The sequence below is a fragment of the Danio aesculapii genome, chromosome 12 (assembly GCF_903798145.1).
Source record: "Danio aesculapii chromosome 12, fDanAes4.1, whole genome shotgun sequence".
In the NCBI taxonomy this organism is placed as follows: Eukaryota; Metazoa; Chordata; class Actinopteri; order Cypriniformes; family Danionidae; genus Danio; species Danio aesculapii.
The window spans coordinates 45,574,452-45,596,951 of NC_079446.1; the positions used below are offsets into that span (position 1 = coordinate 45,574,452).

General features: G+C 38.0%; 1 protein-coding gene across 2 annotated transcripts in view; it reads right to left on the minus strand.

Moving 5' to 3' along the window:
- dock1 (dedicator of cytokinesis 1) overlaps positions 1 to 22,500 on the minus strand; it is a 927,369-nt gene that overhangs the window by 117,251 nt on the left and 787,618 nt on the right. For both annotated transcript variants that reach the window (XM_056470102.1, XM_056470100.1), the window contains exons 32-36: positions 20,831 to 20,889; positions 15,319 to 15,467; positions 10,072 to 10,157; positions 8,209 to 8,365; positions 2,475 to 2,515 (exon numbers count right to left, since the gene is read on the minus strand). In XM_056470102.1, coding sequence (XP_056326077.1) covers positions 2,475 to 2,515; positions 8,209 to 8,365; positions 10,072 to 10,157; positions 15,319 to 15,467; positions 20,831 to 20,889 — 492 coding nt within the window. The remainder of the gene's footprint in view (positions 1 to 2,474; positions 2,516 to 8,208; positions 8,366 to 10,071; positions 10,158 to 15,318; positions 15,468 to 20,830; positions 20,890 to 22,500) is intronic.

Here is a 22,500-nt window from a genome sequence, read left to right on the forward strand (position 1 = left end):
CAGCCTTTGCCGTGACGCTCTAAATTGAGCTCAGGTACATTCTGTTTTCACTGATCATTCTTGAGATGTTTCAGCAGCTTCATTGGAGTTCACCTGTGGTAAATTCAGATGATTGGACATGATTTGAAAAGGCATACACCTGTCTATATAAGGTCCCAGGGTTAAAAGTGCATGTCAAAGCACAAACCAAGCATGAAGACAAAGGAATTGTCTGTAGACCTCTGAGACAGGATTGTCTCGAGGCACAAGGCTGGGGAAGGTTACAGAAAAATTTCTGCTGCTCTGAAAGTTTTAATAAGCACAGTGGCCTCCATTATCCATAAGTGGAAGATGTTTGGAACCACCAGGACTCTTCCTAGAGTGATCGGGGGACAAGTGCCTTAGTCAGAGAGGTGATCCCTCTGTCTGAGCTCCAGCGTTCTTCTGTGGAGTGAAGAGAACCTTACAGAAGGACAGCTATCTGTGCAGCAATCCACCAATCAAGCCTGTATGGTAGAGTGGCCAGACGGAAGCCACTTCCGTCTGGAACTTGCCAAAAGGCATCTGAAGGACTCTCAGACCTTAAGTAACAAAATTCTCAGCTCTGTTGAGACTAAAATTGAACTCTTTGGAGGGAATGCCAGGCGTTACGTTTGGAAAAAAACAGGCAGCGCTTATCACCAGGCTAATACCATCCCTACAGTGAAGCATGGTGGTGGCAGCATCATGCTGTGGGGATGTTTTTCAGCAGCAGGAACTGGAAGACTAGTCAGGATAGAGGGAAAGATGAATGCAGCAATGTACAGAATGAAAACCTGCTTCAGAGTGCTCTTGACCTCTTGACTGGGGCGACGGTTCATCTTTTAGCAGGACAATGACACAAAACACACCGCCAAACTATTAAAGGAGTGGCTTCACAACAACTCGGTGAATGTCCTTGAGTGGCCCAGCCAGAGCCCAGACCCACATCCTCTTGAACATCTCTGGAGAGATCTGAAAATGGCTGAACACCGTCGCTTCCCATTCAACCTGATAGAGCTTGAGAGGTACTGCAAAGAGGAATGGGCATAAATTCCCAAAGACAGGTGTGCCAAGCTTGTGGCATCATATTCAAAAAGACTCGAGGCTGTAATTGCTGCCAAAGGTGCATCAACAAAGTATTGAGCAAAGGCTGTGAATACTGACGTACATGTGATTTTTCTGTTTTTTTTTTTTTTTTTTTATAAATGTGCAACAATTTCAAAAACTCTTTTTTCACATTGTCATTACGGAGTATTGTGTGTAGAATTTTGTGTGTGTAGGAAATAAAAGAATTTAATCCATTTTGGAATAAGGCTGTAACATAAAAAAATGTGGAAAATGTGAAGCGATATGAATACTTTCGGGATGGACTGTATGCTTAGCCCTTTTCATCCTCCGAGCCACACGGCGTAACAACGAGTGATATTCAAATGCAGTTTCTGAAATATTGATCAAATGTGCATTGTGTCAGTGTTATTGTACAATGTTTAAAGTTTCTTTTAGTTTTAGAATATCTCCTTTTATGTTCTGTTTTTGACACTGTGGTCAGTAAGGGATAGACATTGTTAGCAACAATACTCAGGTAGGCTGTTGTGTTGACACAATGCTCAATTGGTACTAATGGGCCCAAAGTGTGCCAAGAAAATATCCTCCACACCATTACACCATCACCACCAGCCTGAACAGTTACTACAAGGCAGGATGGATCCATGCTTTCATGTTGTTGATGCTAAATTCTGACCCGACCATGAGAATGTTGCAGCAGAAATCGAGACTCATCAGACCATGCAACATTTCTCCAATCTTCTATTGTCCAGTTTTGATGAGCCTGTGTGAATTGTAGACAGGAGTGGCACCCGGTGTGGTCTTCTGCTGCTGTAGACTATCCGCCTCAAGGTTGGAGTAACAAAATAACGAGTGGTTATTTGAGTTACTGCTGCCTTTCTATCAGCTGGAACCAGTCTGGCCATTCTCCTCTGACATCAACAAGGCATTTGCGCCCACAGAACTGCCGCTCACTGGATATTGCCTCTTTTTCGGACCATTCTCTGTAAACCCTAGAGATGGTTGTGCGTGAAAATCCCAGTAGATCAGCAGTTTCTGAAATACTCAAACCAGCCCGTCTGGCACAAACAACCATGCCACGTTCAAAGTCACTTAAATCCCCTTTCTTCCCCATTCTGATGCTCAGTTTGAACTGCAGCAGATCGTCTTGACCATGTCTACATGCCTAAATGCATCGAGTTGCTGCCATGTGATTGGCTGATTAGAAATTTGCATTAAGGAACAGTTGGACAGGTGAACCTAATAAAGTGGCTGGTGAGTATGTTTCAAATGTTTTTTAATTTCTATGATGCAGAGATGAATTTTCAGCAGTCGATCAATGGAAACACACACATAAACCACTGAGATTATCAGATGCAGTTCAGGGTTAAATCATGCATTTAGTAAGAAGGACATATAAAGCATCCCACCTGATGTACATCTCTTCTCTTTCGATCTCCTTGTAGAAATTCTGCAACACAAAAATAAAGACGCGCACAAGGTCATGTTCTCTTTACCTATTCATGCTAAACACATCCAGACCACAGTTCAGCAGATATACAAACTCAGCCCGAAGGAATATTTGAGAGATAATGTGCTCTGGGTGAATCCATCATCCTCGTTATAACATCTCCTTGCCCTTGTGAGTTTGGTTTCTGAACAGCGGCCAATGAGATGATAGCAGGAAAATCATGTTTAACACATGAGGAGTCTGAAATCACCTTCAGATTTATAGGTTTTGTGTCTCAGTATACAGTTGAATTATTCAAGTCAGAATCATTAGCCCTCCCTCCTGAATTATTAGCCCCCTGTATATTTGTTTCCCAATTTCTGTTTAACAGATAGCAGATTTTTTCAACACATTTCTAAACATAATAGTTTTAATAACGGATTTATTTTCTCTTTGTCATGATGACAGTAAATAATATTTGACTAGATATTTTTCAAGACACTTCTATACAGCTTAAAGTGACATTTAAAGAAAAAAAAAGTGAAAATTGGTTGTTTTTGCGTTATTTCAAGCAATTTTGTTCTTCTGGTTTGAAACTAATTTTTCAAGCTACGTCACAGCGATTCTTTGTCTGTGTTCCAGCCAATAGACTGAAGGTCTGTACCGGCAAGTACAACGTGATGCGTTTGAGTGTGCAGCATTAATTCATGAGAAAGACTTGGTTCAAACCAATCAGCACTCTCTATTGTGAATGAGATGCAACTTCATTAATACGCATGATAGCTTTTTACCTGTTGCAGTGTTCAGACGGAAGAGAGACGCTACGTTGTGTTTCCAAAAAAATTGGAAGAAGAAGAATTGTCTGTGGACTTGGGTCGCCAGTGTTGCGTTTATAAATGTGCCTTAACAAAGGATTTGTTTTCATTTACCCGCTATGAGAGTGCAGCTGGACTCATGTGTGGATTACAGTGGTCTGCTAACATGCGACAAAAATATGTTTGTGAGGAACTTTTTTTACCCAAGAGCTTTTCGCATCTGGAAATGTTGAAATCCGGATTTGCCGCTCGTCTCCTTTTAAAAAAAGACACGAATCCAGTTGGTGTTGATTGTCCTGTCCCTGATTTGGTAAGTGTGTGATCAGTTTTCTCTGTTTATGTTTATTAAGATGGCAAAGTTAGTGTTGTCAGCAGTACTCTTTAATTTTAAAGACATACCTTAGTCAAAATAAATTAGATACTAAGTGTACCGTACGTTAATATCACTGCAATATTATGGGCTGAAAGATCTGCTGGAAATGCTGCTCTCCGAGTGTAAACACCTTAATTAAACTATTACTATCGTTTAGGATTATCGGCGCATTTTGTGACAGGATAGTCTATATCAGGGATGTGCAAACTCGATCCTGGAGGGCCGGTGTCCCTGCATAGTTGTGCACCAACCCTAATCAAACACACCTGCTTGTAGCTTTCTAGTGATCTTGAAGACACTAATTAGGGTGTTCAGGTGTGTTTGATTAATGTTGGAGCAAAACTCTGCAGGGACACCGGCCCTCGAGGATCGAGTTTGCCCATGCCTGGTCTATATACACACGGCTTTCTGACACTACCTACTGAGTGCATCTAAGTTACAGAGAAATGCAGAGGTTTTTTTTCTCCCATTCGCCGTGCGATATCAAATATTCCATTAAAACTACACTCTTCCAGCAGTTCCTCACATCCAATATCTCGTTTGTCGTGGGGGGCATGCATGAAATGTTCCTGAATGAAAGTGAAAGTGCCAAACTGCAGTTAAAGTCAACAAATTAAGAATTTGTCAAATAATTTGAATACTGATGTCCATTCAAACGGTCACTGTCTTTCTCCCCTGCGTCTGTGTTGTTTTACCTCTGTGAAAATCAGTGATTGCTTGAACCGAAACTCCCATTTTTTATGCAAACCCTTCCCTCTTTCCCTCCCCCGACACTCCCACTTAAAGCTGGAGTCACCCACTTTACTGACTTTTTTCAAACTAGAGGTGTGAAAACACCCTGCTGATACAGGGGGAGGGGGTGTGGGTTTCATGGCCCTTTAAGGGAGCTAATAATATTGACGTTAAAATGTTTTTTTTTTTAAAACTGCTTTTATTCTAGCCGAAATAAAACAAATAAGGCTTTCTCCAGAAAGAAAATATTGGAAATACTGTGACACAAATTTGTTCTGTTAAACATCATTTGGAAAATATTATATAAAATAAAAATTTGGGCTAATAATTCTGACTTCAAATCTATATGAGTGTCTCAATATACGTGTGTGTGCGTAGAAAAGCTTTCCTGTGGTTTAAACAGTAAAGCACACCACTAGCAATGTGCCAAGGTCATAGGTTTGATTCCCAGGGAATGCATGAAGTGATAAAATGTAAATGTGTACTTTGAATGCAGCGCGAGTCTGGCGAATGCTAAAATGGAAGGAATCCTGCAACCAAGCAAGTGTTCAGGCAGCTCATAAAACTCATGATTAGAAGTGTGAAAGTAGTCAATCACATACACAAAGTCTCGGAAATAGAGTGAAAGTGCCCTTTCTGCACATTGTCTAATATTATCTTTCATGTATTGTGAAATGTATCTGTTTGCGCATGTAAAAGGTCATGACAAATGGATTTATTGTCTGGAAAAAGAAGGAACTGAACCATCTAAAATGAATTCCTGTACAAACCTACATAAGGTTGGCAACTAATTTGCATAATGCCAGACTATAGACTTTATTTGCTGCCTTTGAACAATGTCTACTTTGACCTTGAAACACTGTTAGTTGATGAAACTGAAATAGCATGGTTCATGTTAAACTTTACTTCAAGCGTTCAAAAGTGCTGAGGAACAGCTGAAATTTACATATAGTAATGGGTACTTGATTTTGACCAATCACAATAGACTGGACTCCAATTAGAGCAGAGGAGGATCTTATAAGGGAAGGGTTTAGAGAGATCGGAGCTACCAACCAAACGTTTCAGACACTGAGAGAAAGGAGCTGATGCTACTCTTTTATTTACGCCTTTTCTTTTGAATTAATGGGCATTTCTGTTCATATTTGGTGTCATTTCTAACTCGCTCCCCTTTTAATTTTTAACATTGATTAGGAAGCTTAAATAGACCATATAGAGGGATGCAAACAAAAACAACGGTCCCAACGTATTTCCTGTTTTACATTTTTTAATCTCTACAGCTTTCGAGAATCCAAAAAGAGCCACATATTGATTAATAATGTTATGAGAGCTGCTTTAACATTAAGTTATGATTGAATTGCCTCTTGTTACAGTTATCAAATAGTTTGATAATAAGCAGGAAATGTTCATGGGCCAATGACATGACCACATTGAAATGGTCTATAACAGGGGTGTCCAAACTCGGTCCTGGAGGGCCGATGTCTTGCTGAGTTTAACTCCAACTTGCTTCAACACACCTGCCAGAAAGTTTCTAGTGTATCTAGTAAGAGCTTGATTAGCTGGTTCAAGTGTGTTTGATTAGCATTGGAGCTAAACACTCCAGGTCCAAGTGTAGACACCTCTGGGGTCCGTTCTTCATACGTCGCTTAAATGATCTAAATGATTTGGCAGATCCTGGATCTTTTAATCTTGATAACTGATCTCTGGCTAATTTGGTTCTTCAAACAAGTTCGGGAATCAGATTAAAATGTCTGGATAAACTGATCTGAGATCGCTGCATGTGCTGTAAAGGCCAGATCAATCGATCCTCGAAATCATGATCAGCAATGCAACGATTGGCTGACGGCACAGCAGCGTAATGACATCATCTGATTAATATTCAATTATCCATGTGAGCAAAATTACATAAAATTAGCAGTAAATGGTTTGTTAAATATGACACGCAATAACCTTCCACATTTGTTGAGAGCTGCAGGCTTTACACTTTCATGTGTCAAGAGTATTCATCATGTATTTCAATGCATATCAATGTATTTAGTTCTATATTTAGAGAAGACTTTATTTATAATAGTAGCCTAGGCCTACTCAAGTTTTTTTTAATCGACATAAGGAATAACTGCATAAATTAATTTAGCATCAAAAAAGCATTTTGATATCAGTAAAGGTGTCTGCAACGTTTTTGAAGCATCAAATCACGTATATTAGCGGTCAAAACACCTGCATGACTGCATAAATTATTATCCTTTTTTTTTTTTAAGTTGAATATTGTGCATGTACGCCTTTGTATCTAAAAAGTTCATATCAATAAATTTTCTCTATTACCACCAGGTGGCAGTCTTTGTACTTTATTTCGGAGTGCAGATTGCATACGTTTTATTAATATATACGTTTGAGCGTGTTCAGCTCCAGGTTGTTGTATCTGCACCAGGAGGTGGAGCGGCTGGCGTTATGGTGCAGATACAACAACCTGGAGCTGAACACGCTCAAAACAGTGGAGATGATAGTGGACTTCAAAAGAAACCCCCCTGCACTCCCCCCAATCACCATCATGAACAGCACTGTGGCTGCAGTAGAGTCATTCAGGTTCCTGGGCACCACCATCTCTCAGGATCTGAAGTGGGACATTCATATAGACTCTATTGTGAAGAAAGCCCAGCAGAGACTGTACTTCCTTCGTCAGCTGAGGAAGTTCAACCTGCCACAGGAGCTGCTCGTACAGTTCTACTCAGCTGTCATCCAATCCATCCTCTGCACTTCAATCACTGTCTGGTTCGGCTCAGCTGCCAAAACCGACCTCCGTAGACTACAGCGAATAGTCCGGACTGCTGAACGAATCACTGGCACAACCCTTCCTACACTTTAAGAACTGTACTCTTCCAGAGTGAGTAAAAGGGCTCGCAAAATCACTCTGGACGCCTCACACCCAGCACACTACCTGTTCGAACTGTTACCGTCTGGTCGGCGCTTCAGAGCACCAAGCACAAAAACAGCCAGACACAGGAAAAGTTTCTTTCCTCAGGCGATCTACCTTATGAACAGTTAAATATTCCCCTACTGTGCAATAAAATATGTGCAATACTTTCTCATACGCACTTGTACACAGCACCTTATATCAATATACAATGCAAAACTTTCTACATTCGCACTTGTACACAGCACCTTATAATCTGTATATTTATAACAATCTGTACATACAACATACAACTTTATATTTAATAAAAAATATATATTTACTATTTTCCCAAGCGTATATAGCTACTGTAAGAAAGTATCAGCATTCTTCATTCAGGGTTCTTAAGGCTATACACACTTAAAAATACCTTCGTTTTGGCCAGATTTTCTTTGAGATTGTGTCATTTTAATAAATGTATAATTTTTTTTGGAGTTTGAGTCAGAAATTAAGTGATGTTTTTTAAACAAATTTGGGGAGGAGCACGCGCAGAAGTTTCAGTATCAAACACGTCATCGACAATTATTCTATTATCCAATCAGTTCTTGACCAAACCCCTGCATATACCAAAGCTGTCTTACCTGCAGCATCTTACGACTTTAGCATACCTCCACCACCCCATCACCTCACCTCTTAAGCATTACAATCCCGGGGGGGGGGCGTTCTGGGGCCGGGCTAGATACTTCGCTCGAATCCCAATTCCTCTCTGTTTCCTGATAAGGGGAATAACTCGAGTTGGGGTGTCTCCCCGAGCTCAGAGCCCTCTCCCCGGACAGCACGCCAAATACGCTTTTATTCTGAAACGATTGCAAGTGTGAACTCGTGAAGAGTCAGATATTCTCCTCACCAGCACGTTAACTGTGCAGCTCATGCGGTTCTCCTTGTTTTCATCATGCATGATGGTCCTGTAGTCTAGGAGTCTCTCCAACAGACGCACCACCAGAGTCACGAAGGTTTCGCCAGTCTTAGCCAGATACTTGTGCTTTCTGCAGTGCTCCAACAAACTGTCACAAACACACACATTAAGGATGGATGTCCTTTTACAACATAATACAGAAGCATTTGCAATGTCAAGTAAAAATTAAAGGAATTGAAACGGCCCTGCATTTGAATGTACTGTAAATGACCACTAATCAGGGGTGGACTGATTCGGGGTGATTTCGGGGCCTTAAACAATTCCAGGTGTGTAAACTCAAAACACCCTCACCCTTCTGTATAGATATTCCTTTTCTCTGTAGATTCTTTTTTTTTTTTTGTAAATAAACTAATTTCACAAACTAACTATATGTTATGTGTGAACATAACTGGCAATAAAGCTCTTTCTGATTCTGATTATAAGCAGGGCCAGACGGAATCTGCGGACGTTTTTTACTATTTCTGCTGAGAATTTTGGTAAAAATCTGTGGATTTCTGCGGAATGATTTTGGGAATATCATAACTAAAACCCTAATATGTGAAATAAAAAATAATTAATAATAATGATAATATTTTAAACTTTTTTTAATGTTTAAAATGCAAATCCAATTAGATTCACTTTATTTGGTAAGCAAAGCAAGTCTCTCATATAATATATCTACTAAAATAGATATATAAAATATTACTTTACAAACTATATTGTACATAAATCAGATGAACATTGTCATATTAGTCAATAATATTACTGGAATTAATTAAAAAACTGAATAAATATAGATATTACACACATTTACTCAAGTAAACAGAATTAATGACGGGCTAAATATCTGCAGAATTCTGCGTGCGCAGATTCCATGTGGGCCTAGTTAGAAGCCATATTTGTGATTGCATTTTGATATTTGCATGTGCAAATGTGGAAAAAATGTGCAAGGAACGTTCCATTATTCATAGGGGCCCCCGGTTTTAAAAAGAAGCAGTACCATAAAAAAAATCTTAATGTCTATAGACAGATTTTACAACATATAATCGAAAATTTATAAGAGCACTATATTATTAATATGTGCTACTTGGCATTGGTGGGGGCTCTCTAATTCCCCGGGGCCCTAAGCACCTGCTCACCTCGCTTATTGGTTAAGTACGCCCCTGCCACTGATACTGCCACTGATGTGAGTTATTTTAAATTAAAATGCAGCTTTAAATAAATGCTCAATGAGTTAGCTAAAATATTATAGATTAATAATGACCATATGCACATCATATTGAATGAAGGTCAATAAGATCAAGTAAATGTCATTTACAGGTTTTTATATTTCAAGCTTACATTTTATTTTAGAAAACTTTCAACTAAATGTTCCTATTTTTCTATGAAGCCTGTATTGTTTTTATTAAATGTGTTTAAAAATGAAAATTAGTAGATTACTACATTATTATTATTATTATTATTATTAATATTTTATTTTTCACTTAATTTATCACATTTTTTGTGATAATAAACCAGTTAAATATTTAATAAGTAAATCTGAATTAAATTGAAATAAACTTCAAATGTGTAATATTAAATACTTATAAGATTAAAAATGTTAATTAATAAGGGTCAGTTTTAATTTGATGTTGCAATAAAAGGCACAAATTCTTCTGCCCTGTTGCTTTACATAATTATTATATCAATATCACCATCTCTGTGTGTAATATGTGTGTGAGTGTGTGCGTATAGTATGATTGTGTATGAGTGTGTGTCTGTGTAGTGAGCCTGTGTGTCTGTCAGTGTAGTATGGCTGTGAGTGTGTGCGCTCACATCTTCTGGAAGAGGATTTTGTACTGTTCATCTCCGCGGCCTCCCTCCACCTCGTGATCCAGCTTGGTGATGATCTCGTTCTCAAACTGCAATTAAACACAGCAGCCGTAAATAAGGAGCATGGCTAATCTTTCATTTGATTAGAGCGGTTCCTCCCAGCCCTCCTCTCTCTCCTCCTCCTGCATTTGCTCCAGCCTCCTGCTCTGTGTCAAAGAGTAATCAGCCCATATCAGTCACACTTACTGAGAGATTCCCTTTATCTGCTCATTACCATCACTGCACTGCTTCACAGACACACAGAGAGATGGACAGACAGAGAGATGGAGAGACAGATAAAAAGTCAGATATATGGATGAACAGACAGACAGATGGTTAGTTAGACAGACAGACAGACAGACAGACAGACAGACAGACAGACAGACATATGGATGGACAGACAAACAGACAGACATATGGATGGACAGACAGACAGACAGACAGACAGACAGACAGACAGACAGACAGACAGACAGACAGACAGACAGACAGACAGCAAACAGATATATACGGAAAGGAAAACGTAAAGATAGATATATGAACAAAGATAGACAGACAGATGGATGGGCAGACAGGCAGATGGAAATACAGACAGAAAGACAGATAGACAAACAGATAGACAGACAGACAGACAGACAGACAGACAGACAGACAGACAGACAGACAGATAGATAGATAGACAGATGGAAAACAGGCATATGGATGAATGGACAGACAGACAGACAGACAGACAGACAGACAGACAGACAGACAGACAGTTAGAACGACAGATAGATGAAAAAAACAGACATGGATGGACAGACTGTTTAAAAGGCAAACAGACAGACAGACAGACAGATAGATAGACAGATGGAAAAACAGATATTATGGATGGACGGACAGACAAACAGTTAGAAAGACAGACAGACAGACAGACAGACAGAACAACAGATAGATGGAAAAAAAACAGACATGGATGGACAGACTGTTGAAAAGACAAACAGACAGACAGAATAACAGATAGACAGATGAAAAAACAGGCATATGGATGGACAGACAGACAGATAGACAGATGGAAAAACAGGCATTATGGATGGACGGACAGACAAACAGTTAGAAAGACAGACAGACAGACAGACAGACAGACAGACAGAATAACAGATAGATGGTAAAAAAAACAGACATGGATGGACAGACTGTTGAAAAGACAAACAGACAGACAGAAAAACAGATAGACAGATGGAAAAACAGGCATATGGACGGACAGACAGACCGACAGACAGACAGACAGACAGACAGAATAACAGATAGATGGAAAAAAAACAGACATGGATAGACAGGCTGTTGAAAAGACAGACAGACAGACAGACAGACAGACAGACAGACAGACAGACAGACAGACAGACAGACAGACAGACAGACAGACAGACAGATAGATAGATAGATAGATAGATAGATAGATAGATAGATAGATAGATAGATAGATAGATAGATAGATAGATAGATAGAAAAACAGACATTATGGATGGATGGACGGACAGACAGACAGTTAGAAAGACAGACAGACAGACAGACAGACAGACAGACAGACAGACACTTTTCCTCCAAACTCACATATCGTGCACTAATTAAACCAAAAGCTCAAAATCCAGTGCACAAGTTCTGCTAAGATGTGACTGACACTGACTGCGTCATTACTTGCATTAACCACAGCGTTATGCAGCCCTCAGCATGCATCTCATTTTAATGATATCCTCGTACGTCCCACAGGACAGACAGGTCTGAGCACGCAGATACTCACTGATCCTGTGGGGCTCCTCTCAAACTCCTGCTGCAGTTTACTCGGAAAATAAATGAAAGTGAACTCTCACATCTGTACATCATCATAGCAGCAAAGCGTATCAGAGGAAGCCGTGGATCCATAACCTTCCTGCAGTGATCTTTGAGCTACATGAAGAGCTCTGCGGGACGTCACACGCCCACTGCATTCTAATTTGTGCACTATATAGTATGCAAGATGAGTTTTAGCACATACTAAGATATAGTGTGATGAATTGAGAATGCAATTGGTAGAATTTAAGACTAATGTTTTCAAGTGCATGAGAGAAATGGTCCTTCTAAGACATGAAAACCAGCTATATTTTAAATCCACACATGTATTAGCACATGCTAAAGACATATTGTGATGAACTGAGCACGCGATTGGTAGATTTTAAGACTAATGTTTTCAAGTGCATGAGAGAAATGGTCCTTCTAAGACATGAAAACCAGCTATTTTTAAAATACACACAATTGTATTAGCATGTTGTGACTGTTTACCTAAATAATATACTTGTAAAAACCTAACGTTAATAAAATGTGAAGATTGTGTGTTTAAAAGTGACAGTTCACCCAAAAATGACCCCCCAAAAACAAATTACTCAGCATTTACTCTCCCTCAAGTTGGTTATAAACCTTGGTAACACTATTTTGGTCATCCCTATTGCACATTTTGTTGACTAAAAGTTGCATTGCAATTACATGCCAATTACTTCTCATTTGAGTATTAGTAGACTGTCTGCTTAATATGTTGTTACTGCTCCTTCAACAGACATTTAACTGACTATCAGTAACTTTGCAAGTACATGTCAACTTACACAAACCCTAACCCCAACCTAACAGTCTACTTAGAATGTATTGAGAATTAGTTGGCATGTAGATGCAAAGTAACTTAAATTCAACAAAATGCGTTAAAGGCACCATCAAAATAATGTGAACCCTAAACCTTTATGAGTTTCATACAAAAAGAAGAGATTTTGAGAAAAGCTCAAAGCCACTGACTTCCATACATTACCAATTAAATGTAAAAGACATCATTCGATTTTTGGGGTTATCTATCTCTTTAACATTTCAATGAATGTTTACCCTTCTAAATTTAAAGGTGTAGTATGTAAGTTTGACACCCAGTGGTTGAACTAGGTATTGCATCCCTGGTTCGAAACACAGGATCAGGTTGCCAGATTGACGACACCAAAATAGGCTGATTTAAGTGGTGTTCTAAATAGAAGCAACGGCACGCAATAGAAGGAATATTTTCCATATTAAAGAGTTTTTGTCCAAACCAACACCTGAAATTTAGATTTTAGAAACTATTTTTCTAATGTACTGTGGGAATATAAATGTATATTATCTATATATAACTGAAAAGTTGTTTTTAGGGTGTGACGGGCCTTAAAATGTCTTGGTTTCCTGAGCCCTGACTGTCTCCAAAGTATTGCAAATTGTCAGTTTCACAGCACGGCTGTATATTAACGTATATTATCTACTGAATATAAATGTATATTATCAACTGAAAAGTTGTTTTTAGGGTGTGACAGGCCTTAAAATGTCTTGGTTTCCTGAGCCCTGACTGTCTCCAAAGTAACTGCTCAAAGCCACTGACTTCCATACATTTCCAATTAAATGTAAAAGATATCATTCGATTTTTAGGGATATCTATCTCTTTAACATTTCAATGAATGTTTAACCTTCTAAATTTAAAGGTGTAGTATGTAAGTTTAACACCCAGTGGTTGAACTAGGTATTGCATCCCTGGTTCAAAACACAGGATCAGGTTGGCAGATTGACGACACCAAAATAGGCTGATTTAAGTGGTGTTATAAATAGAAGCAACGGCACGCAATAGAAGGAATATTTTCCATCTTAAAAGGAGTTTTTGTCCAAACCAACACCTGAAATTTAGATTTTAGAAACTGTTTTTCTAATGTACTGTGGGAATATAAATGTATATTATCTATATATAACTGAAAAGTTGTTTTTAGGGTGTGACGGGCCTTAAAATGTCTTGGTTTCCTGAGCCCTGACTGTCTCCAAAGTAATGCAAATTGTCAGTTTCACAGCACGGCTGTGTCTATTGTTTTCTCTTTTCGGTAAACTGGTCAGACGGTTTCTGTCTCCAGAACATCATTTGCACACTGTTTTCTGCCTTTGTATTCGGGTGATACTTTCAGGTAGAAGAAACCCCTTTTGTTGATTAACTCATCTGGCCAGTAGCTGGGCAGGTTTCTAACATCTATATGCAGGTCATCATACTGACTCCAAAACTTAATTTGCATGCTTTGTTTTAGACTGTCCCCCCCTACATGAATTACTGTCTGTAAAATGTATAAAAACCTACTGCTTGCTGTACAGTTGAGAGTTTTCTTTCGATGACGCCACAGCCATGCTGAGTTCTTCTTATTAAAGGATTCTGTTTTGAAGACAACCGAAAGTTCTCCCTGGTTTTTTGGGCTCGTCTTAAAATTTCAAAACAGTTTGGTGCCGTGAGCCAGACTACAGAAATTCACAACAGTACTGACAATGATCACCTCAGGTACACCTCATGTGCTTTATTCAGTGTTTAATGCTAATAATGCGAGTTTGAATGCCATTTTACATGACATTTATTGCCATACTACTGAAAGCAGCAGCAGATAGTTCACCTCAGATCTTGAAAATAAAATAAACCATTTGAAATTGAACTTTAGAGCTGTGACAACACATATCAGTGATTCGGCATGTATATTTAATATTGTTAAAGAGGTTTAATATGTATTAATTAGATTATAAACTTTACCATTTCGTTGGTGTGCAGCGAGTGCACTATTCTGTGCTTCTGAATGTCTGTTTTTAAATTTCTGTCATGTTTCGTCTGGTGCAAACAGCCACATTGCTTATCACTGCAAATCTCATCGCATAGCATGTTGTTAGGACATGGGGTTACAATGTAACCTGCTCACCTAATGTTTACATTTGTTATGTTTATGTTGTAATAACCACCTCATGTGGAACTCTGAATCTGCGTCTCATTTCAGAGTCTGCTAATTTCCACCGGAGGTCATATTTTCAGTCATGGATACATGCCAAGGCAACCCGGAGTGCTGAAATATAATTGGCTGAAGTGGCATTGGGCGGGTTAAAAGAACCAAAACAAAGACAGTCGTTCCGGCACGTAACGCACATTTTCAATAACTGACTCTAGCCTTGTTTTTGAGATAAACAAGAACATTCACTTAGCATGTGTCTGAATAATCTGCAAACATATTATGGTATTTTTATGCTTCGGAAGAGTCACTTACATACAGCGCCTTTAAAGAAGCTGTGCTGTTGCATGTTTGTTTTTGCATCTGTACCATAGAATTATGAATTTGAAAGAAATGACTGATTTTCATACAGCAAGGACATGTTAAACTGATATGTGTGAGGAACACTGACCGTCTGGAAGCAGCGTCTGAAGTGAAACTCGCACTGCATCATGTCAAAAAAGATGGGAATAGTGGCTTTTCGCAGCTCGATCTCCGGAACCAGCGTCATCTCCAGAATGGGACCCACCATCTCCGGGATGAACTTGATCTTGTGTGGGCCTGCAGGACGTTCAGAAGAAACATGAATGTGTGTGTGTGGGTGTAATAGAAAAATGCACAATGTTAATTTTGCTAGCAAACTTTGTTATTCTTTAGGTGAAGAATTAATCCATGCTAGGTAATCCGTTGAAAAAAAAAAAGTTTGTTTTGGTAATATTTAATCAAAGTCTGACCATTTGCTTCTGTGTTTTGAGGCCCGGTCCTTCTCTAATAATGTCAGTTTGACGACTTCAGCCAGAATATTCTTAATCATGCTCCTTCTTACAGTTGGTTTATTAAGAGGGAATGATGTGCAAGTAAAAAAGCCCTGCCCCTACTCAATATTCAGGTTTAGTGCACTCACCGGCCACTTTATTAGGTACACATTACTAGTACCGAGTTGGACCCCCTTTTGCCTTCAGAACTGCCTTAATACTTTGTGGCTTAGATTCAACAAGGTACTGGAAATATTCCTCTGAGATTTTGCTCCATATTGACATGATAGCATATCTGTCAATCACAGTTGCTGCGGATTTGTCAGCTGCACATTCATGATGTGAACCTCCCATTCCACCGCATCATAAATGTGCTCTATTGCAGTGTTTCCCAACCCTGTTCCTGGAGGCACACCAACAGTACATATTTTGGATGTCTCCCTTTTCTGACCCATTAACTTCAGGTGTTGGAGTCTCTTCTAATGTTCTGATAAGTTGATTCAGGTGTGTTTGATTAGGGAGAGGTTGAAAATGTGTACTGTTGGTGTCCCTTCAGGAACAGGGTTGGGAAACACTGCTCTATTGGATTGAGCTCTGGTGACTGTAGAGGCCATTTGAGTACAGTGAACTCATTGTCATGTTCAAGAAACCAGTCTGGTGTCGCGGATGAAAATAAAGATGGTTGGGGAGTCACAGAAGATAGTGAAAGTGAACAGCGGTCTGAGGGGGTTCAGGAGGGGGATCGGCTAAATGAGGTGCCAGATCTGATTTCAGAGGTGCCGGATCCGGAGTGTTCCGGCACAAATTAAGTCCTGGGTGTACCTAATAAAGTGGCCGGTGAGTGTAAATGACAATTACAACATTCTAAAATAAAAGTGTTCGCAATTTCAGGTTCAAGCAGTCCTTCCCTAAATCTTCTCCATATTTCTTTAAGACCTCCTGTGTTTGTTTACAGCGTGTGTCTGTGTTATTTCTGCCGAAGTGCGGGGAATATCATCTCCTCCTCTCTTGTGACTAACATCAACTTTTATGTATTTTGGCGAGGTGTGTACAACTTCTATTTTGGAGGCACGATTTCTAAAGCACTCAAAAGACTGACTTTCATCTGCGCCGCGCTAATCTTCAGAGTTTCACACAATCGCAGCTCTGAATAGAAGCAAACATCTCTGAATCTCTGGTGTATGTGACTAAACCTGGTATCAAACGCTGAGAGCTAATGAACAAGTCAAGAAACACGTCTGCCGTGAGGTGGCAAAAAACTCCTTGAGAAGAACGAGGAGCTGGAAATACTCTCGCAGCGGTGCTTCCTCAACTGTCCTGCCACTAATTAGCACCTTCACTTTTAGAGTGTTTCCTTTGCATGGCTCTAAATAACTCTGAGGTGTCGTGGTCGAAAAATAACCCGCTCCAATCTGTAAGCAAAATAAAAAAATGTGGCTGACAAAAGCTGTGCTGAAATAAATAAGGAGTCATGAATCATGGTGTGTGAATGCTTGGAAACCTTTTAAAGGAGACCTATTATGCAAAAATCACCTTTATAAGGGGTTTTAACACAGTTGTGTGGCAAAAGTGGGTGAATATAACCAGCTTCTAATCGTACAAATGTATTAATTTTCATTTTCATAATCACACTTGGTAAAAATGGCCTGCAGAAACACTTTAATTGACATTCTCCTACACGTCATCAGAGCGGGAAAGCCCCGCCCACTAGTGACCATCTCTCCCTCATTAGCACATGAGGTTAGTCTTGTTTTTGAATCTGCCACTATGCTGACACATAGGCATCTGTAGCTCCGCCCTCTTTTGAAAAGAGCACAATCTCATTTGAATTTAAAGCGACAGTCACCAAAACACCACAATTAGGACCAGAGTGGGACTTATAAGTGTCCATTTCAGAGAGTTATAAAACATTATTTGTGTGGTATTTTGAGCTGAAACTTCACATACGTGCTCTAGGGACAGACACCAGAGACTTATTTTACATCTTAAAAAGAGGGCCATATAAGGTCCCCTTTAAATGTTATTCTAAATGCAAGCAGGAGATTAGACACAGTACTCTTATTGTACAATGGTGCATGTTTAAATTGATCAATAACAACTGATATTTAGATATTAATACATATTACTAAACCATTCAGATTTCAAACGAACAGGGCTTCTGCAGGTTTTATGGGTAAGTTCAAAACACATTTTTACATCCTTTTTAAACCATTATCATTTTATTATGTACATGGTGCATACCATAGACATAAAAAAATAATCTTTATCAGAAACAAGGATTATATTTGCATAATAATGCGTATGTTTAAATGTTCTAAATTAATGTACTATAATTTATTAAACATATACATTTTTGCCAACAGTTAAGAAATCTATTTTTGCTGAAATAACGCTGATTTTAAATCAGAACAAATGAAAATATTTATTATTCTGACAATGTCATTTTGAAGAGGATAAAACCTCCAAAAGACTATATATAATTTGAAATTTATAAGAAATGTTCTTAGATCTTTATAGAATTAAACAAATACTAGCATTTAACTTAACAAACCCATGCCAGGAAAACTTTTTTATACATTATACTGACACCAAATGAAACTGATCAACTAGAATGAGGTTTAGTATTCGAATTATGCAATTATATCTGAGACCCTGGATCACAAAACCAGTTTCATGCTGTGCAAGTAAATTTTTAAAGTAAATGGGTCAAAATGATTACATTTTCTTTTGTGCCAAAAATCATTATAAACTTAAGCAAATATCAAACTCCATGAAGACGTTTAGTAAATTTCCTACTGTAAATATATCAAAACATTTTCCTTGATTAGTAAAATGTATTGATAATTTGCATATCTCTACAGGAGACTTTCTGAATACTTTGAACCATCAGATTCCAAACTGGCAACTTGTATCTTAATAAACCAAACATCAACGAAAAGCTTATTTATTAACAAATCATTACAATCATGCCAAAATCATTCGAATATTAAGCAAATATAAAGCTCCATGAAGATATTTAGTAAATTTCCTACAGTAAATATATCAAAACTGTAAAATGTATTGATAAAAACTTAATTTGCATATCTTTAAAGGAGACTTTCTGAATATTTAGGTTTTATTGAACCATCAGATTCATGACTGGTAAGTATCTCAACCAAATATTCTTCTATCGTAATAAACCAAACATCAATAAAATGCTTATTTATCACAAAATCATTACAATCATGCCAAATTTGTTCAAATATTAAGCAAAGATAGAGTTCCATGAAGATATTTAGTACATTTCCTAAATATATCGAGACATATTAATTGATTAGTAAAATGGATAAATAAAGACTTAATTTGCATATCTTTAAAGACGACTTTCTAAATATTTTGAACCATCAGATTCATGATTGGCAAGTAGTATGTCAACCAAATGTTTTTCTGTCTTAATAAACCAAACATAAAAAAAAGCTTATTCATTAAAAAAATCATAACAATCATGCCAATTTTTAAAAAAATATTAAGCAAAGATAGAGTTCCATGAAGATATTTAGTACATTTCCTAAATATATCAAGAGATACAGTATTAGTTGATTAGTAAAATGCATTTATAAAAACTTAATTTGCACCTTTAAAAGAGACTTTTTGAATATTTCGAACCATCAAATTTATGATTGACAACTAGTATTTCAACCAAATATTCTCCTATCTTAATAAACCAAACCTCAATGAAAAGCTTATTTATTACAAAATCATTACAATCATGCCAAAATCATTAGCATATTAAGCAAATATCAAGCTACAGGAAGATATTTAGTAAATTTCCTAAATATATCAAAACTGTTTACTTGATTGGTAAAATGTATTAATAAAAATGTAATTTGAATATCTTTAAAAATATTTAGAAAATGTTTGACCATCAGATTTCAGATTGGCAAACAGTATCTTTGCCAAATATTCTATTTTAATAAACTAATCATTAACGAAAAGCTTATCTATTTAAAAAAAACATCATTACAATCATGCCAAAATTATTAGAATATTAAGCAAAGATCAAGTTCCATGAAGATACTTAGTAAATTTCCTACAGTAGATATATCAAAACGTTTAACTTGATTAGTAAAATGTATTGATAAAAACTTAATTTGCACATATTTAAAATAGATTTTCTGAATATTTCGATTTTTTTTAACCCTCAGATTCCAGATTAGCAACTAGGATCTTGGCCCAAATAATGTTCAATCGTAATAAACCATACATCAATAACAAGTATATTTATTCAAAATAATCAGAATCATGACAAAAATCTGAATATTAGAATATTAGTTTCATGAAGACATTTAGTAAATTTCCCACTGTAAATATATTAAAACAGTCATTAGTAAAATGCATTGATAAGAACTTAATTTGCACATCTATGAAGGAGATTTTAGCCAAATATTGTTCTATCTTAACAAACAGGCATCAACGAAAAACATATTTATTCAAAATCATGTCAAAAATCATTAGAAAAATTAAGCAAAGGTCAAGTTCCATGAAGATATTTAGTAAATTTCCTATTTTAAATATCAAAACTCAGCTTTGACTAGTAAAATGCACTGATAAGAGCTTAATTTCAATCAGTATTTAGATTTTTTGAACCCTCAGATTCGAGATTGGCAAATCTCTCATAGGCCCTCAGACTATGCAGAGTCACTGATTCGATTCGAGAAATTAAAATGGTCGTGCCCAACTGAGTCTGGTTTCTCTCAAGGTTTTTTTTCTTCACTTTCGCCATATAGTGAAGTTTTTTTTTTCCCTCTCCGCTGTCGCCACTGGCTTGCATGGTTCAGGATCTGTAGAGCTGCGCATCGTTGGATTTGCTCTTCAGTGTTTGGACTCTCAGTAGTGATTATTAAACCACACTGAACTGAGCTCAACTGAACTGAACTTAAACACTACAAACTGAACAACACTGTTCCTATTTACTGTGACCTTTTATGTGAAGCTGCTATGACACAATCTACATTGTAAAAGCGCTATACAAATACAGGTGAATTGAAATTGGCAAATAGTATCTCAGCCAAATCTCAGTTCAATCTTAAACCATACATTAATGAAAAGATTATTTGTTCAGCTTTCTTATGATATATAAATCAATTAAAAACAATTATATTAATAAAAAATAACAACTACTTTTCTTACCGAGGTTGTACCACATGTCTCGAATCTCGAATCCAATCTGTCGCCTCATGTCTTGATATCTATAAAACACAAGCAAGAAGCCATCAGAGAAACCCTCAGACACTCTCAAACATTAAAAAACCCAAACTATCTGGAAGTACATCTCAACTGATCCTCCTAGAATTGAGAAACAGCTACAGTTAACTTTAGACACCTTCATGATATTCCCCTCACAGGAGTGACTGGAGCAGAACAGAATCAACGTCACATGAGTTTAGCAGAGCGACAGCAGACGAGAGCGCGGACCGTCCCTCATGTTGCTCAGCTTTTGAGGAAAATGTGAAGTAAGCAGTATGTCGACAGATCTCTTCTGCTTTAGCTCCAGCGTTCATTACCGCTGACATTTCAGGACGCTGTGGCCCACGGCTGAATCTTGAGCCTCTATTGATTGCTTTGTCAATACCTTCTCATCCAGTGGTAATTTATGATGACAAGGACGAGGCGCTCCACACACTCTGAAGACTCTGGAAACTCCTCTGAGTCTTTATTTCTGCGGTTTGACCCTCATTACTGATGTCTAATCATTTCTCTGACTGAAACGCCACACTGTAGATGCATGCTAACATATACATCAGTTCACCTCATCTAGTCTGACCGTGTGTTAAATTAATCCATCAAAAGTGACAGTACAGTCAAAAAAAATGTTTGTTTGTTCAAACTACTTGTATAAAATGAGCTGAAACAACAATTCTAGAGGGTTTTTTGGGACAACTTGATTCGCTTTATGTTCAATCTACTTAAATTTGTAAAAACTATTAGGTTAATGTCACTTTTTTTCTTGTTGCCCCAATACAAACTCATTGTATTTTTACACTAGTGAGAGAGTAACGTTAAAAAAGGATGTTATAAATAAATGCTTTCCTAAAAACCTCATTTAGAGCCATTTTTAATTAAAAACATTAAGGGAATTGGAACTTTTTATGTTTTCCTCAAAATGTATGACGATTTTGACTTAGAATATTGTAATTGCAAGAGGTTGTATAACAATTGTTTTTAAGAAAAATACAACAGAGACATAAAAAACGCCGTTCTGAGACAGAAAGTACAAAAGATTTCAGTTTGGGCCACAACAATATCATCCTGCGGCCCAAGACTAGCTACTCAGTAGCCGCATTTCCACTATCGGGCCAGTGCGAGCCAGGGCTTTAATCGGGCCAGGCCGGGCCAATAGCCCGGGAGGTTGAGAAATGAGGCCGAAATCATGTCGCGTTTCCACTGTCGGGCTAGTTGCTCGCCCCCAGAACGTCCCCCGAATCAAACGTCACACAACCCGCCCACTTCAGCGGGAACAAAAAACTCAAATTATAACCACAAACACAACCTGGCATTACTACGAGAGCTGGAAGATGGAGAACACCGAAGCGATTGCTTTTTTACTGTTTGTGGTCTGTTGGTGTAAGGCCAGACAGCGATCCCTGGATAAGGACATTCGAGTTCGGCGGCATTTACTTCGAACACAGATTTTTCTTAGTGAGTTGATCAAGCGCGATAGCAAAACAAATGTAAGGGAAGAAAGCATCTGGTCTTCTCTTAACCTGACAGGAAAACTCCGCCTTTGTATGTAACCCCGCCCCGAAGCCCTAGTTGGCCCTCCTTGGCCCAAGGTATTCGGCGGGCCGAAAAAGGCCGAA